This window comes from Phyllobates terribilis, unplaced genomic scaffold (assembly GCF_046119375.1).
Source record: "Phyllobates terribilis strain yellow unplaced genomic scaffold, ASM4611937v1 Scaffold_1__5_contigs__length_1240528914, whole genome shotgun sequence".
In the NCBI taxonomy this organism is placed as follows: domain Eukaryota; kingdom Metazoa; phylum Chordata; class Amphibia; order Anura; family Dendrobatidae; genus Phyllobates; species Phyllobates terribilis.
Genome location: NW_027362761.1, coordinates 157,440,504 through 157,459,009, shown reverse-complemented (window position 1 = coordinate 157,459,009; position 18,506 = coordinate 157,440,504). Strand labels below are relative to the sequence as shown.

Genomic DNA, 18,506 nt, shown 5'->3' with positions numbered 1-18,506 from the left:
CAAATGTAATGGGACATACACCTTCCAAAAAGTTCAACTTTTGTCTCATCAGTCCGCAGAGTATTCTCCCAAAAGTCTTTGGGATCATCAAGATGTTTTCTGGCAAAACTGAGACGAGCCTTTGTTTGTGCTCAGCAGTGGTTTTCGTCTTGAAACTCTAGCATTTTTGCCCAGTCTCGTTCTTATGGTGGAGTCATGAACCTTAACTGAGGCAAGTGAGGCCTGCAGTTCTTTGGATGTCATTGTCGGGTCTTTTGTGACTTTTTGGATGAGTTGTCGCTGCTCTCTTGGAGTAATTTTGGTCGACCGGCCACTTTTGGGGAAGGTTCACCAATGTTCCATGTTTTCGTCATTTGTGGATAATAGCTTTCACTGTGGTTCACTGGAGTTTCAAAGCTTTAGAAATGGCTTTATAACCTTTTTCAGACTGATAGATCTCAATTACTTTGTTTCTCATTTGCTCCTGAATTTCTTTTGGATCACAGCATGATGTCTTGCTTTTGAGGACCTTTTGGTCTACTTCACTGAGTCAGGCAGTTCCTATTTAAGTGATTTCTTCATTGAGAACAGGTAGTAATAAGGCCTGTGTGTGGCTTGGGAAATTGAACTCCGCTTCCGAACGATGTGATAGACTACAGTTAATTTATGTTTTAAGGCGAGGGACAATCAGTTTTTCACACAGGGCCCTATAGGTTTGGATTTCTTTTTCCCTCAATAATAAAGATATTTTGTTTAAAAACTGCATTTTGTGTTTACTTGTGTTATCTTTGTCTAATATTTAAACTTGTATAAACCTACACATAGATGCACAACCACAAATTATCAGAAAATTCAAACAGATTTTATTGAAACCGAAATTTAAAAACAAGGAAACAAGGGATAAAGAAGTCCACTCAGGTGGAACAAACTGGCGACGCCAACTGGGGTTAGAGCCCAGTTGCCAGCGAAACGTGCGTTGTGAGACAGCGGCACGTGTGCACCCATTATCTTCATCCGTATGGTATGTTCGTTAACTTCTACTGGTAACATATCTCTGATTTCCATACCTTGCTGAATTTCAGTGTTATTTATTTTTACCTACCTTATTTATTCTATCTGGTTAATACTGATTTGTATTTTCCTATGCACTTTGCACTTTGTATTTATACAGTGCCTACAAGTAGTATTCAACCCCCTGCAGATTTAGCTGGTTTGATAAGATGCAAATAAGTTAGAGCCTTCAAACTGCAAACGAGAGTAGGTTTTATGAACAGAAGCATAAATCTTACAAACCAAAAAGTTATGTTGCTCAGTTGAATTTTATTAATTTTTAAACATAAAAGTGTGGGTCAATTATTATTCAACCCCTATGTTTAATATTTTGTGGAATAACCCTTGTTTGCAATTACAGCTAATAATCGTCTTTTATAAGACCTGATCAGGCCGGCACAGGTCTGTGGAGTTATCTTGGCCCACTCCTCCATGCAGATCTTCTCCAAGTTATCTATGTTCTTTGGGTGTCTCATGTGGACTTTATTCTTGAGCTCCTTCCACAAGTTTTCAATTGGGTTAAGGTCAGGAGACTGACTAGGCCACTCCAACACCTTGACTTTTTCCCTCTTGAACCAGGCCTTGGTTTTCTTGGCTGTGTGCTTTGGGTCGTTGTCTTGTTGGAAGATGAAATTACGACCCATCTTAAGATCCTTGATGGAGGAGCGGAGGTTCTTGGCCAAAATCTCCAGGTAGGCCGTGCTATCCATCTTCCCATGGATGCGGACCAGATGGCCAGGCCCCTTGGCAGAGAAACAGCCCCACAGCATGATGCTGCCACCACCATGCTTGACTGTAGGGATGGTATTCTTGGGGTCGTATGCAGTGCCATCCAGTCTCCAAACGTCACGTGTGTGGTTGGCACCAAAGATCTCGATCTTGGTCTCATCAGACCATAGAACCTTGAACCAGTCTGTCTCAGAGTCCTCCAAGTGATCATGAGCAAACTGTAGACGAGCCTTGACATGACGCTTTGAAAGTAAAGGTACCTTACGGGCTCATCTGGAACGGAGACCATTGCGGTGGAGTACGTTACTTATGGTATTGACTGAAACCAATGTCCCCACTGCCATGAGATCTTCCCGGAGCTCCTTCCTTGTTGTCCTTGGGTTAGCCTTGACTCTTCGGACAAGCCTGGCCTCGGCACGGGAGGACACTTTCAAAGGCTGTCCAGGCCGTGGAAGGCTAACAGTAGTTCCATAAGCCTTCCACTTACGGATGATGCTCCCAACAGTGGAGACAGGTAGGCCCAACTCCTTGGAAAGGGTTTTGTACCCCTTGCCAGCCTTGTGACCCTCCACGATCTTGTCTCTGATGGCCTTGGAATGCTACTTTGTCTTTCCCATGTTGACCATGTCTGAGTGCTGTTCACAAGTTTGGGGAGGGTCTTAAATAGTCAGAAAAGGCTGGCAAAAGAGATCTTTAATCCACACATGTGAAGCTCATTATTCTTGGTGCCTGAACTACTTCTTAATACTTTAGGGGGACCAAACAGAATTCTTGTGGTTTAAGGGGTTGAATAATAAATGACACTCTGAATTAACTTTTAACGTTTTAAAAAAAAAAAAAAAAAAAAGCAAAAACAAAATTTGCTGCAGTGCATTTCCCACTTCCAGGCTGATCTACAGTACAAATGTCACAATGCCAAGTTAATTCCGCATGTGTCAACCAGCTAAATCTGCAGGGGGTTGAATACTACTTGTAGGCACTGTACTTACCTCATATACAATATAGGTCCAACTCTATGTGCACTGTCACTTTATTATCTTTGCTGGACAATATATAGGTGTGTAATAGTAGGTGTTAACTAACTAGTCTGCATATGTCACCTCTGTTACAGGACAATTCATACTCTCTTGTGCACTGTCACTTGTGTATTATTTTCTATTGTTGAACATACCGTAATATATCTGCAGTATTAATCATGCATATTTAATTGTATGACTATATTTTTTGAATTTAATACTATTTATTAATCATGTATTAATAGTCACTTTGGTGCACATGCTCCTGCCAGTTTTTCCACCTCTGTGGACTTCTTTATCCCTTGTTTCCTTGTTTTTAAATTTCTGTTTCAGTAAAATGTTTGAATTTTCTGATAATTTGTGATTGTGCATCTATGTAGGTTTAAGGCAAAAATATTAAATTGGAACAGCACCATTTAACTGGTACTCACAGTGGGTGCCAAGCATCTAAACAATCTGTCCATATTGTAGTATAGTAGAAAATATAATAGTAGGCAACACTCCAAGAAAAAAGAAAATTTCTTTGAAAAAATTGACTTTTATTGAGCCCAAATGGTGACGTTTCGGTCCATAGAACCTTTTTTGGCTTGAGAAAGGTTCCAAAACGTTGCCATTTGGGCTCAATAAATGTCCATTTTTCAAAGAAATTTTCTTTTTTCTTGGAGTGCTGCCTACTATTATATTTTCTACTATGTAGGTTTATATATATTTCCATGGTGGCTCAACATCTATACGATTGTTTGATGAATTGTTTCTAATATTTAAACTTGTTTTGTGATCTGAAACATTTAAGTGTGACAAACATGCAAAAGAATAAGAAATCAGGAAGGCGGCAAACACTTTTTTTTACACCACTGTATATATTGTAGTGAGAGATGGATATCTATATATCATATAGGGGTTAAAATAAATCCTACTCGCCTACATTTGCAGCCATAGCTCTCTGCCATTCCTTTGCTGGCTTCCTAAGGTATCCAATGCTGGCAAGGCCTCAACGCAGTTACATGAGTCGGTGCATGTCATAACGTTAGAACATTTGTCACGGCCTCTCCGGCACAGGAAATGCCAATGATGAGTGGAGAATAGGGTTGGACCAGAGAGGGAGCCTAAGGAAGCCAGCAGAGAGTGGCTAGGTGAGTATGACATTGCCAGCCCATCTATTGATTATGTTTTTGGATCAAGAGACCTTAAAACATATAATATAATATATGCCTTTTTTAATGGCAGTTGGGGCTTATTTAATTCACATTGAAGAAATTTGTTGGAAGTAGAATATTTTTTATTTTAAGCGAATTTGCCAAATTTTAATTTTAGCAGATTTGACCTATTTAGTCACGTGCCTTTAAGAACATCAGCAAAAAATAAGCAAATCTTATATCGTGCGACTTAGATTTCATAAAAAGTACGAAGAAAAGGAAGAATCAAGAACCATTTCTATTTTAAGATGATTTCATAACAATAGTACCTGTACCTGATTGCCAGGCACTTGTATAATGTACAGAATTCTCTGCAGTTGAGTTTCCGTTCTGCTTCTCGTCAAACTTTGTCTTGAATTTTCTGATTTCACGCTCTACCATTTTTTCCCTTCGTGCTTTGCTATCAGTCCTATAAAGTAGCTAGATTCAGTACCATCTCTGCTGCCAGTGATTACCTATTCTCTACCTATAATTATTAGCATACAGTCAGGACGTTAACTTTGTGACCAGAGCTGTCTAATATCACCATGAAATCACAAGACCAAACCAAAGAGAGGAATTCAATCATTTTAAGATAGAAGGAACAACTAAATAAGGCAAACTGCGTTCTAGATATTTTGGGACTAGTTATATAGCGAATTAAAAAAAAAAATGTTTGGAGTGCTATCTTTCCTGACAAAAAAAATCAAAACCATGTATTTAAATTGTTGTTTCATAGTCTTAAAGTTTAAAGAAGATACAAGTCCATCAACTTCAACGTATACCCTAACTTGTTAAGCCTGGGGAAGGAAAAAATCCAAAGGCTAATTGCCCCATATGAGGGAAATAATTATTTCCAGACTCCGCATATGTCAATCAGTCTTGTTCCCTAGATCACATCACATCTCCAAAATGTAGTACTCATAACCTTATAATATTATATTTTTCAAGAAAGGCAAAGGCAAAGAGGCCCTCCTTTGATCTTTTTTTTTTTTTGTGAATTTCACTGCTCGTACAGTAAAGAATCTGTGTCTATGATGTTAATGATTAAACCTTTCTTCTAATCATAGAGGATGTACATATTGCCATCATTGCAAGCCTGGGTCTAAAAAAAAAAAAATTATTAGATAGACCTTTATACTGTCCCCTCCATATATCTGTACATTGTAATAACATCACCCCTAAGCCTTCTGTTTTGCTAATTGAATAATCTCAGATTTGATAACCTATCTTGGTACTGCAGTCCATCCATTTCTTTAATAGTCTGTTGATGATCTCTGCACCTGGCACTGGTCATTAAAGTTGAGTTTGCTGCCAAGTAATTCACCAAAGTCTTTGTCAGACACCATTTTAGTCAGTGCCTTACTATAGATAGATAGAGAGATTATATCTCTCTCTCTGTGTATATATAGATTATATTTCTCTCTCTGTGTAGATAGCGAGATAGCCATGTCTTGGCCCAAGCCTCCAGCTTCCCCAGAAACCATTGTAGTATTACGTTATTGTCCCTTCTTTTGATTACTTTGCAGAGCATCTTTTTTCATACATTCTATATGTGAAACTGCCAGAAGAATGGACAGGTCACTTTCAACCACTTTGTGGCTTTCGAAGCCTGGCATAGTTACAAGAAGTGACAAAAGACAGAACATATGCACAGCAAGTCATCTTAACATTGCTGTACGTTGGGTTCAATGTTTGCATTGTTTGTTAGCTCTTTTTTTCAGTAGATTGGAGTAAGATTTGTGGCGTAAGGAATGCCACGGCTCGTCATGAATGACTAACAGGGCTTGCCATGCCCCCGTCCCTACCCAGCTTAATCCATTTTGTTGGAGTTTAGCAAAAATGGCGAGAGAATGCCATAAATTGCAAAATTTTAGCGCAACTTCGAATTGCGCCAACATTTTGTCACTATTCAAAGCTTTTTACTCTGAAATTCTAGTGTAAAAGCTTTGTTGAATTAGGCCATTGTGTGCATATCCTTAAAGGGACAGACCTTTGTCAGATTGTCGGTGCTCAGTTTGTAGCTAACCACCTTTCATTAGATAACATTTTCCTGATTAGCAAATATCTTTGTCCATTTTTGAAAGTATATTGTTTCTGGATCCAGCCTTGCAAGTTTTCACCCCGAAATTGATTAACCACACTTCTATTTATTGATTCCTCCCTTTCGAAATACCATTTTTATTATTAGAGACTTCTCCAGACATGCTACTTAGGGATTACTCTCATAAAGTCTGTGACCTGCTGGGAGATACATAGATGAAGATTGCAAAATTCCTTACAGTGCACCCAGTTTAGCTGTAGCCAAATCTAATAGTGACACAGTGGCCCCACACTTTTTTGTTAGTCCTGCATGGGACCTATTTACAGAGGTTGCCCTGTCTCAAAAGTAATGTCTGCAGTTACTCTATGTGACGGTAGACAGCTAAATTGTCATAGTGTGCGATATACACACTGTTATGATTCACCTGTATTTCCTGTGTGTGGTTGAAATCATGTCGACATGTATTTTATAAGGTCATGTGCTGACTAAACGCCTGCGCTTCCCTCAATTCTCTTCTATTCAGAGAAGCCGCATGTGACTAGTTGGCATGGGACCAAGTATGCAAATGGCATACATATGGACATGTTTTAGTCCACACATTGGGAGTCGTGACTGTGTACATTGCACACTCTTACGATTTGGCAGTCTACCATCATTTAGTGACTACATACTTTTCATTTGAGATGGAGAAACACGTTTTAAAGAATAGGTCACATCCAGGCAGTGAAACACTGTGTGATTTTTAGACTTTGACCTTTTTAAACAATTTTCCACTATTCAAGTCATTTAATTTACCCATTATCAACAAATTGCCTAAACGTGCAAATAAGTCTTTTTCATAAGGGATGTACTAAAACATGACTTTTATTCAATTTAAATTAGCAGTGGTCTAGAAAGTTTAAAATGAGCTAAAGTAATCCTGTGTTGATTACATATGCACTCGGATTCCTAGGTTAGAAATCCTACCCATTTTGCTAAACACATTATTAGTACTAGTGAATCTTGTATATACTATTGATCTATTGATAATACATACCCTCATGATTTTCTGTTGAGCTTTGGACTGCAGCCGTAATGGTAAGGATAGTCTAGTACTAATAATGTGTTATTATAGATAGGGTTTATTTGCCCATTCAGGCAATATATATATATAGAGAGAGATATATAATAGGTGTGTGTGTATATTAGTTTAAACCCCATAATAAGCAGCAGTTTATCATGGTTCCAGTTTTTGATGATGTGAATAATGATTGGGTGTTCTAATAACACTATTTTATTAGATTTAAAGGAACTCTGTCATCCTGTTCAAACAAAGTCCCACCACTCGGTGCTTCATGGCAGAGCCAATCATTTAAATACACCACCCCCTTATTTGAATGACAGCTCTGGCTTCATAGACCCAGAGAAGTGAGGAGATAGAGGGAAATACACCTCATCACCTGCTTGGTTTCCATCTACAGATGCATCTCACTAAATTAGAATATCATCAAAAAGTTAATTTATTTCAGTTCTTCAATACAAAAAGTGAAACTCATATATTATATAGAGTCTGTTTCAAGTGTTTATTTCTGTTAATGTTGATGATTATGGCTTACAGCCAATGAAAACACAAAAGTCATTATCTCAGTAAATTAAAATGAACAAAAAACACCTGTAAATGCTTCCTAAGCGTTTAAAAAGATCCCTTAGTCTGTTTCAGTAAGCTCCACAATCATAGGGAAGACTTTGTCTTATATATAGATGTGTCTCAGCTACTGAACATAATCAGAAATTCACATTTGGAAATATTTTACGGGTAATTTTTTACTGTTTATGCTAGTATTGTAAAGATACCAGCATTGGTTCTCAAATGGTAAGTGACTAATCATAGTTTTTATTATATAGGGCCATCATATAATATCACACAAATAACCATATTATGGTGCTTGAATCCAGATATGAAAGAGAACCGGTCCGTCAATTCATGCTGCCTAAAGCACGGGCAGCATGATCAGAGCCAGGCTGCACGATTGCAGCCAGGTGTTTCTCTAATAAATGCTCTGAGACTTAAGAGAAATCGTAATTTGAAGAGCCGGGAACTATAGGGAGAAATGAGACCAGTCAAGCCAGCATCTCCCCACACCATTCTAGTTGATTGACAGGTCTCTCCCATGTCTATGCATAGGGAGAGACCTGTGAGATCAGCGGGGGCAGAGAAGCAGCAGGGGGTGGCAACAGACTAGTCTTGTCTATACCTGTGGTCGCTGGCCGCCCTTGCAAAACACCTAGCTGCAAAAGCTCTGATTGTTGCTGCCCATTTTCTAGGCAGCATGAATCTACTGACAGGTTCCCTTTAAAAGTCTTGCTACCTTTAAAGGTTTTAATTCAGTCTACATTTAGAATGGTCAGATTTTGTGCACTTACCCTATTGGGCCTAAGCATCACTATAGTCACTACTGGCAAAACCGAAGGAAGAGAATTAGGGACAAGCAGTCTGCTTGTTTGTCTTTTCTATTAACTACAAAGTAAAGAGTAACCCGCTCACCACTGGCTTTACTCTTTATGATTGTGACAGGCAGCAACTAACTTTTCTTTCAAACATGGGAGAAGGGAAATTCTCAGAGTGGTTGTCCTTGCAGTTGGATCCATGATATCCACAAATTATGGCATATCCTAGTAATATGCTATGAAAATAGCCACTTTTTCAAAAGAAGAGGACTTTATCTCTGGCGCCACCTATTGGATTTAGGAACCCTAAAAGTAAATTTCAACCCTTTAATGTGCCTTGCCACATGACTTAAAGGGAATCTGTCGTCAGGCTTTTTGCGATGTAATCTGAGGACAGCATGAGGTAGGAGTTAAAGCACAGAATTCAACGATGTTACATATCAAGCTGTATGATGTTGTTTATTTACAGTGAAAGTTTTATCACCTGGTGATATCATTTCTGGCACGTAGGCACTCGTCCGACTCTGCAAGCTTCTGTGATAAGCAGCACACTGTCTATGGACATTGTATATACAGAGCCTGGTGTGGGCAGTGTTGTCTTTCTCCGCTCTGCTGCATTGCTAAATCTAAAAACTTTGTCAGAACCGCTGCACTCAGCAAACTAAGTGATACATCATTGGATTCTGAGTCTCTTTTCTACATCAGGCTGCTCTCAGATGAGATTCAACTGAGAAACACCAGGTTCATGATTTCACCTAGGTGTAAATTAGAAGTGATACCAGACTGAAATGTTAAACACCATTTATTTTTATTAGTATTACATCATAAAAACAAAATTTGAAAAGGTGCTAGATAGAATGAAGGACTGGGGCTCAGGTGAAATACTAGCAAACAGGCAAAATAGAAAAAAAATTCTATGGTCAGATTCAGATGAGAACCACATTATAACAAGTATAAATGCCTATAGAGACATAAGCTACAAAGTGACCTAGTGCAAAAATATTATATAAAAGTGCAGTATATCTGAATTAATTAATTCAAGTTGTTATTGTGAAAAAATCATGATTCATAAATGACCCAATTCGGAGATTGACATGTCAAGCCTGTTGGCTTTTATTCTAAGTCATGTGACAAGGCTCATTAGAGAGTCGATATTGACTTTTAGGATTGCTACTTCCTATAGATGGCACTAGAGTTCTAGTCCTCTTCTCTCTGAAGAGACTATTTGCATATTTCTCAGAGGAGCATTGCAGCAAAATTCTCCTTACCTTGGCATGTCAGGCTTGACATGTTACTCCCGCATGGACAAATGTTACCACTTAGATCCCGGTCAGACGCCTCTCACCCAGCCAAACCACATCTCACACTTTGCACTGACGATGGGCAGTACCCTGAAACACTGTCTGCAAATTGAGATTTTGGTTTTGGCTTTTATCCTAAGTCATGTGACAAGGCTCGTTAGAGAGTCGACATTGACTTAGGATTGCTGCTTCTATAGGTGCCACTAAAGTTCTAGTTCTCTTTCTCTCTGAAGGGACAAAATGACCCAAGGAATTATCCATATATAAGTTGCTTATTGCATATTGTGTTCAAAAAAATAAAAAAAACACAGGCAGATGTCCAATAAGGCATACCACTCTCAGCAGGTATAATTCAACAGCCCCACATTCACAAAATGCAAGCCATCTCATACTAGACCTAAAGTATATTTCTACTGAGCAGAAAGCATGAGAGGTATACGGATGTGAAGATATCCACACAGTTAATGTCAGAAAAAGATATCAATACACTAGGACACATGAGGATTGATTGCCATTGAGGTCTGATTGAAAACAGTGCCTTAATACAAAGTGCATATACCCAGACATGGCAGTAGTCATCTACAATATGCCCCTTCTAGTTTCATTAGATCATGAAAATGAGGTTTAGGCCATGTGCCCACATAGCGTTTTTGCGGCTGCGATAAAGCCGCGAAAACGCTTGTAAAACAGTCTGCCGTGCAAAGCAATGTGAATTAGGATGTGCTGTGCACATGATGCGCTAATTAGCGCGCCGAATTCGCATTGCGTTGCAAAACACAGCATGACCATTTCTACCGCGATTACGCTGCAAATTCGCGGCCATTGAGGAACATTGAAACGCAGCAAACCAGCAGGTATATGTGGATTTGCTGCGTTTCAATTAAATTCAATAGCCGCGAATTTGCAGCATAATCGCGGTACGTGTGGTACTCAGGATGAAGAGGAGACTACAACTCCTCTCATCCCGGCTACCACGCGGTGAAAAAAAGAAATAAAAAAGTAAAAAATAAAACCTGTATATTCACCTCTCCAGCGGCCCCCGGTCTGCTCCCGGCCACGTCTCTCCTTGGCGTCCCACAGTGTACTGGCAGGGCCTGCGGTGACGTCATTTAGTCACCTGATGGTCACGCGACCGCTGACGTCGGCGGTCAGGTGATGGTCGCGTGACTATCAGCTGATTAAATGACGTCACCGCAGGTCCTGACAGTACACCGCGGGACGCCGACGAGAGAGGATCGCCGCTGGGAGGAGACTGGAGAGGTGAATATACAGGTTTTTTTTTTCTTTTTAATGTTTTAATTCTCCTTTTTTTTTTTTTTTTTTTTACTATAGATGCTGAATTTAAAGCATCAGTTGTTCACACATTATAAATCCATGCTGGTTGCATGGATTTATATTGTGTGACCAACTTGTCAAGCACTTTTCCAAGTGATGCTCAAAATCGCTTGGAAAACTGTTTGAAAAAACGCATGCGGAAATGCATGCAAAAACGCTGAAAAAACGCTTCTCTCTGGCAGAAAAAACGCATGGAAATCTGCATGCATTTTTTTTCTGCCAGAGAGGGGCTAAAACGCTCTGCATCAAATCTGCTACGTGGGCACATAGCCTTAAACTGCAGGCAAAGAATGAGGGATTTTACCTGTGAAATAAAATGCTGTAGTAAAGTATGTAGAGAGCCCGAGCCTTCTGCCCCGACTCACACGTTTCGCCATGCTTCTTTGGGGGGGCTCAGATGAGGTAGCAAAAACCTGCTGACTGATTCCCTTTAAAATAAGAAGCCAAACCAGAAACTCAATTTGCAAACACATATTTTGGGGTGTATTCTCAGAGGAGCATTGCATAGCCTATAAGTCTCCTTATGCTTCCTTGGCACTCTGCAATGAGAAACGTTTCCCCTTAGACGCATAGTAATATGCTGTAACGTGCTAAGACTAACATTTCTTTTTCAAAAAGAAAAGGGAAAGGGCGCATGTGTAGACTCACAGGGCTATTTATATAAATTAAAAAGTGCCAGTGCACTCACCTGTGATGGTTGTGTACGTCTACACAACCAAGATTAAGCGTATGATTAATGAGGCTCCTCTATTTGTAATACCGTCCTGTCGGTGTTTGCATCGCAACTCCGTGCTCCTCGAGTGGTCACGCGATCCTGCCGGACCGGATACCACATCACCGCAGGTCCTCAGTTGTTTATCCCGGTGGCTGGATAACCGCAGGTCCTCAAACATCCAAATATGCCAGGCTGCTCCTGCCGCTTTGGCTCCGTATGGAGATATTTCACATTTAAACAATGATGAAGACGGCTTAGACCGTTGAAACGCGTTGTGGCAGTGGTATTGGAGGAAGAATAAAGGTCGGTTATCATCTATTAAATTGTCCAGTATTCCTTTGGCGCTCCCCGAGACCGCTGCACCATTGTTTACATAACATTTCTTTTTAACACATAGTCACCAGAAAAAACATTTATTGGGACAGTAGTGGCTGAGCTAAAATACACTTATCTTTTATAGATGTTCTCCGTAAAATAAATAGAAATTGATGACTTAAATTGTAGGTTCATGTGGCTAATGTTTGAGGAATTCCAAATTGAAAAAAAAACAACTATTTGTTCAGAATTTTCACTAGCTATAGTTTGAGTTTCCATGGTAATTGATTTATATTTGGTTATTCGTTTCAGTGGTTCTGTGGATGCAATTAATGACTGTAAAGTTAATTTTCTGGATGAGATATACAAGATAGAGAAGCCTGGAGCATATCCTCTGTCATCTGGAGATGGAGAATTTAAAAGTAAGTCAATAAAAAGGTTTAATGTGTTTTTTCATTCGTTAAAGGGAACCTGTCATTGCCTGTCATGCTGCCTGATCCAAGAGCAGGATAAATCAGAACCTGGCTGAGTGATAGCAGCCAGGTATGTTTTTTTTTCTAAAATACTGCAGCGTTTCAACGAAACCATAGTTTGAAAAGACTTGAATAGTCCGATGACGTCTCCATCCGGCTTCTCCACTGCTCGCTCCAGTTAACTGACATGTCTCCATGTACACATATGGGAGAGACCTGTCCATCAACTAGGGCGGTGCGACAAGGCTGCACCAGACGAGTTAGGTCTCTCCCTATATTTCCCAGCCGTTTTTTCAAACCTTTTTTTCTCTGAAAGACTACAGAGTTGGCTGCAATGACACGGCCAGGCTTTCATCTATGCTGCTCTTTTTTTCGGCAGCATGAATCTAATGACAGGTTCCCTTTAAGATTGATGCACGCATGAACATAAATTTTACCTAACTTTTTCACTGACGATTGCAATAATTTTCTGTTGTATGCATGGTGTTGTTTGTTTTTTTACACATAAATCTAATCTATCTACTTCCTTTAAGAGCTAGTCTCTACTCAAACGGTGAGGTTTACCTGATTAATTTTTATTTTTATTTTTAAAGGGAAGAGTGGTCCCGAATGTAAACATTGCAAGGCAGACCCAAATGCGGAATGCCGTTTTTGCTCATGTTATTTATGTGGCGGAAAGCAGGATGCACATATGCAACTTTTATGTGATGAATGCAATATGGCTTACCACATATACTGCCTAAATCCTCCGCTGGCCAAGATACCTGAAGATGAAGACTGGTAAGTTCTTTGTTTCATGCTATTTTAATTCGGTCCTGTTTAAAGGGAGACTCTTGGAATAGCTTATAAATTGTATATTGGTGGGAGTGAAATGTGCACGCTCCTTACACAGGTATGGAAGTAATGTTTGTAACGTTGCTTTAGCATGGAGGACACAATACCTATTGCCTAGTTTTGACACTACTGGGAGCCTCTATAGAAGAATATAATCCTTTTTTTAAAGTCCATAAAGATGTTTAAACCTATGCGTTTTTCTTGATTGAGGCATAATTTGTGAAGCTTAGGTGACATAGTAATTGACCTGAAATAAGGAATACAATGGAAACAAGCTGTAAATGTCATATGGGTAAGGAGAAGGGTTCCAAAGCAGCTAATATTTTGTAGGGCTTCCTTTTAACTAGTGAAAGAAAATGGTAGTATGATGCTTCCTTTTATATTTGTGTGATGGAATGTACTGCTGCTAAAATAGATAATAGATTAATACAGTTAAAACAGATCATTTATCTACCTGAACCTTGTTTTGCATTTTCTTTTAATTTCTCACAAGGCAAATCTTCTTTCAGGTATTGTCCTTCTTGCAAAAATGATGCGACCGAGGTGGTGAAAGCTGGAGAAAAACTGAAGCAAAGTAAAAAGAAGGCAAAGATGCCATCGGCAAGCACTGAGAGCCAAAGAGACTGGGGCAAGGTAGTGTATACTTACAATAAGTCATCGCCTATCTACAGGGACCCGCACTGTTCAGCACATCAGGGAACTTTTATCCCAGATGGGGAATTTTAATCTCTGTTACAAGATGGTGAGTATTGTGAGGCAGGTGGCCGCTCTGTTCATTCCCTGTGGGACTGCCAGAAAAGCCAAGCACAGCGCTCAGCAGTCCTATAGGGAAAGAATGGAGCATAGGTTACTCATGTGGTGGACCCCAACCAATCAACAAGTGATAACTTGTTTTAATCGGACAACCTGTTTTCTCACCTGACACATTTCATTCAATAGACTTACTGTATTACATACTGTAGCTAGTGTGCTGGTAAGAAGTGCATTGTATATTCAGTTTGTTACATTTACATATCTTATGTGCTTTTAAAGGGGTTGTCCCATGAACAAAGTATATTTTAAAGGGGTTTTCCACTACTCTGAAAACCCCTTCTCTATCCCTTTGTTTGCCCCCAATAGAATAACATCCATACTCCCCTCCCGCACGGTTCCTGCTGTGTCGGCACTGGCTCTCCTGGGGATTGTGTGACATTGTCACACGATATCTGTGGCCAATCAGTGCTGGCTTCACTCTCCCTGCATTTGGATTTATTACATAAATGTGGAAGAAGTGAGAGCTGTAGCTCTCGCTTCATCTGGATATATGTGATTTGGTTGAGTTTGATTTTTTAGAACCTAATTTTATAGGTCTAATATGAATAACAAAAAATAATATAAGGTTCCAGTCCAGACAGTAAATGTAGCACATTAATTAAGAGTATAGAAAAAAAAGTTAGGCAACAGTGCCTGTAATAGTAAAGCCTTAGACCCAGATTCATCAAGACCGGTGATAGAGGGGGCGTTTTGGCGCAGATGCCCTTGATTCATTAAGAGGCAGACACTTCTTAATAATAAATCTTATTCCAGTCCCTGTTGAAGTAAGATTTGTGGCGTATTGAATGCTGCCACTCGTCATGAATTTGATAAGCAGGCGTCACCACGCCCCCATCCTGCCCCAGCTCTACGCATGTTGTCAGAGTTATACCGAGAATAGCATGCAAATGCCCAAAGTTAACTTATTTTTGCGATACCTCTCGTTTGCACAAAAAAATTGCGACTTCTCAAAGCTTTTTTTTTCTCCAGAAATCTGGTGAAAAAGCTTTAATGAATTGCTCCCTTAATGTACAGTACAGACCAAAAGTTTGGACACACCTTCTCATTTAAAGATTTTTCTGTATTTTCATGACTTTGAAAATTGTACATTCACACTGAAGGCATCAAAACTATGAATTAACACATGTGGAATTATATACTTAACAAAAAAGTGTGAAACAACTGAAAATATGTCTTATATTCTAGGTTCTTCAAAGTAGCCACCTTTTGCTTTGAAGACTGCTTTGCACACTCTTGGCATTCTCTTGATGAGCTTCAAGAGGTAGTCACCGGAAATGGTTTTCACTTCACAGGTGTGCCCTGTCAGGTTTAATAAGTGGGATTTCTTGCCTTATAAATGGGGTTGGGACCATCAGTTGTGTTGTGCAGAAGTCAGGTGGATACACAGCTGATAGTCCTACTGAATAGACTGTTAGAATTTGTATTTTGGCAAGAAAAAAGCAGCTAAGTAAAGAAAAACGAGTGGCCATCATTACTTTAAAAAATGAAGGTCAGTCAGTCCGAAAAATTGAGCAAACTTTGAAAGTGTCCCCAAGTGCAGCTGCAAAAACCATCAAGCGCTACAAAGAAACTGGCTCACATGAGGACCGCCCCAGGAAAGGAAGACCAAGAGTCACCTCTGCTTCTGAGGATAAGTTTATCCGAGTCACCAGCCTCAGAAATCGCAGGTTAACAGCAGCTCAGATTAGAGACCAGGTCAATGCCACACAGAGTTCTAGCAGCAGACACATCTCTACGACAACTGTTAAGAGGAGACTTTGTGCAGCAGGCCTTCATGGTAAAATAGCTGCTAGGAAACCACTGCTAAGGTCAGGCAACAAGCAGAAGAGACTTGTTTGGGCTAAAGAACACAAGGAATGGACATTAGACCAGTGGAAATCTGTGCTTTGGTCTGATGAGTCCAAATTTGAGATCTTTGGTTCCAACCACCGTGTGTTTGTGCGACGCAGAAAAGGTGAACGGATGGACTCTACATGCCTGGTTCCCACCGTGAAGCATGGAGGAGGAGGTGTGATGGTGTGTGGGTGCTTTGCTGGTGACACTGTTGGGGATTTATTCAAAATTGAAGGCATACTGAACCAGCATGGCTACCACAGCATCTTGCAGCGGCATGCTATTCCATCCGGTTTGCGTTTAGTTGGACCATCATTTATTTTTCAACAGGACAATGACCCCAAACACACCTCCAGGCTGTGTAAGGGCTGTTTGACCAAGAAGGAGAGTGATGGGGTGCTTCCCCAGATGACCTGGCCTCCACAGTCACCAGACCTGAACCCAATCTAGATGGTTTGGGGTGAGCTGGACTGCAGAGTGAAGGCAAAAGGGCCAACAAGTGCTAAGCATCTCTGGGAACTCCTTCAAGATTGTTGGAAAACCATTTCCGGTGACTACCTCTTCAAGCTCATCAAGAGAATGCCAAGAGTGTGCAAAGCAGTCATCAAAGCAAAAGGTGGCTACTTTGAAGAACCTAGAATATAAGACATATTTTCAGCTGTTTCACACGTTTTTAAGTATATAATTCCACATGTGTTAATTCATAGTTTTGATGCCTTCAGTGTGAATGTACAATTTTCATAGTCATGAAAATACAGAAAAATCTTTAAATGAGAAGGTGTGTCCAAACTTTTGGTCTGTACTGTAAATGAATTTATTTTTTTATATATATATTTTTTACATTTAGTTTTATTTTCTTTCTTGGGTACATTTGGTATTACCCAGCATAAGCTTCTATTGGAGGGCTGCGACATGTGCTACCTTTCTCAGTGGCATACAACACCACCTAATCTACCATATGGCATATATTTTTTCCTGTGTCCTCCTGTAATAGGACAGAGCAACAGTTCAGACTTTACAGTAAAAAATATTTAAAGGTATGCTATTGCATAGCACCCTAAGTCACTTCAGGCAGACTGTTTTGGCATGCACAGGGTGCATATTGCCTTATGAATATGCTTGGCATATGTGGTGAGAGATTTCCCAAATAAAACATTGAACAGAAGCCTAAGGTTACGTTCACACTACCATGTTTTCAGTCTGAGTGTTGTCCGTGACAAAATGACTTCACATGGACAGCGCTAGGACCAATGTTATTCAGTTCGGCTGTTCAGATGCTTTTTTTTCCATACGGGCAGAAAAATGATCCCTTTTTCTCTGGATGAATATGGAACGATTTTGTGTACGCTCGTGTAAACTTAACCTAAGGCTATCACATTTTTTTTTCTTTTTTATGTAAATGTTTCGCTAGTAAGTTGCAAAGTCGTTCACATAAGAAGAAACTTTTGTAATTATTAAGTATAACATCTGCAGGTTTCTCAACAGCAGTAATTGTGAGTGCTATGCTCTGATCAGACTATAGAAAAAGTGTCCCACGAGACAGTGGTAGAGTAACAAAACCAATAATAAGAATGTGTGAAATTACCAAAATGTCAGATATTTTAGTGTGAAGTTGAACACACAAGTATCATACTTTTCAAACTGCTAATGTTCAATGGTTGGGTTATGCAGGGGCAGACATGGCATGTGCGCAACCCTCATCAACTACAAAAACGTCTGACTGCTGTGCTTGCCAACAAGGGTTTTACCACCAAGTATTAAGTGTTGTTTGCCAGAGGGATCAAATACTTATTTCTCACTGCACAATGCAAATAAATGTATCAAATTTATACAATGTGATTTTCTTGATTTTTTGGGGGGGGAATATTCTCTCAATGTTAAAATTAACCTACCCTTAAAATTATAGACTGTTCATGTCTTTGTCAGTGGGCAAACTTACTAAAACAGCAAGGGATCAAATAATTATTTCCTTCACTGTAATTGATAATGTAAATATAGTAAGATGATGTAACATATGCTAACACGTCCTTTTTTGTTTGTTCAGGGAATGGCCTGTGTTGGCCGTACTAAAGAGTGTACCATTGTCCCATCAAATCATTATGGTCCTATCCCTGGTGTTCCGGTGGGTGCTCTATGGAAATTCAGAGTTCAGGTATTTGCTGTTACAGGCTATATTCTAACCTCATTTTATTTTTAAAATAAATTGTATTTGCTATATAGGGATAGGATAGCAGAATCTTGAATTCTACTAACGTCCCTGAACTTTAGGAACCAATGGGTACGAGTGTGCTGTATGGTGAAGTAGTGCCAAAGCAAAGCATGGTTGGTTTAAAGGTAGAGAACATAGACACAACTTTTTCTATAAAAGATCATCAGGAAGTTTACATTATCATATTCTCAGTATCTCAGTTTATCTTCTCTATTAATGAGTGTCTTGGGGTTCAGGTTTTGATAAAAGGTTATTGGC

At 39.6% G+C, this 18,506-nt stretch overlaps 1 protein-coding gene across 1 annotated transcript in view; it reads left to right on the top strand.

Annotated features, from left to right (window-relative positions):
* UHRF2 (ubiquitin like with PHD and ring finger domains 2) overlaps window positions 1–18,506 on the top strand; it is a 112,813-nt gene that overhangs the window by 60,610 nt on the left and 33,697 nt on the right. The window contains exons 5-8 of the mRNA XM_073668882.1: window positions 12,399–12,508; window positions 13,153–13,339; window positions 13,903–14,026; window positions 18,084–18,191. Of these exons, the coding sequence (XP_073524983.1) occupies window positions 12,399–12,508; window positions 13,153–13,339; window positions 13,903–14,026; window positions 18,084–18,191 (529 nt within the window). The remainder of the gene's footprint in view (window positions 1–12,398; window positions 12,509–13,152; window positions 13,340–13,902; window positions 14,027–18,083; window positions 18,192–18,506) is intronic.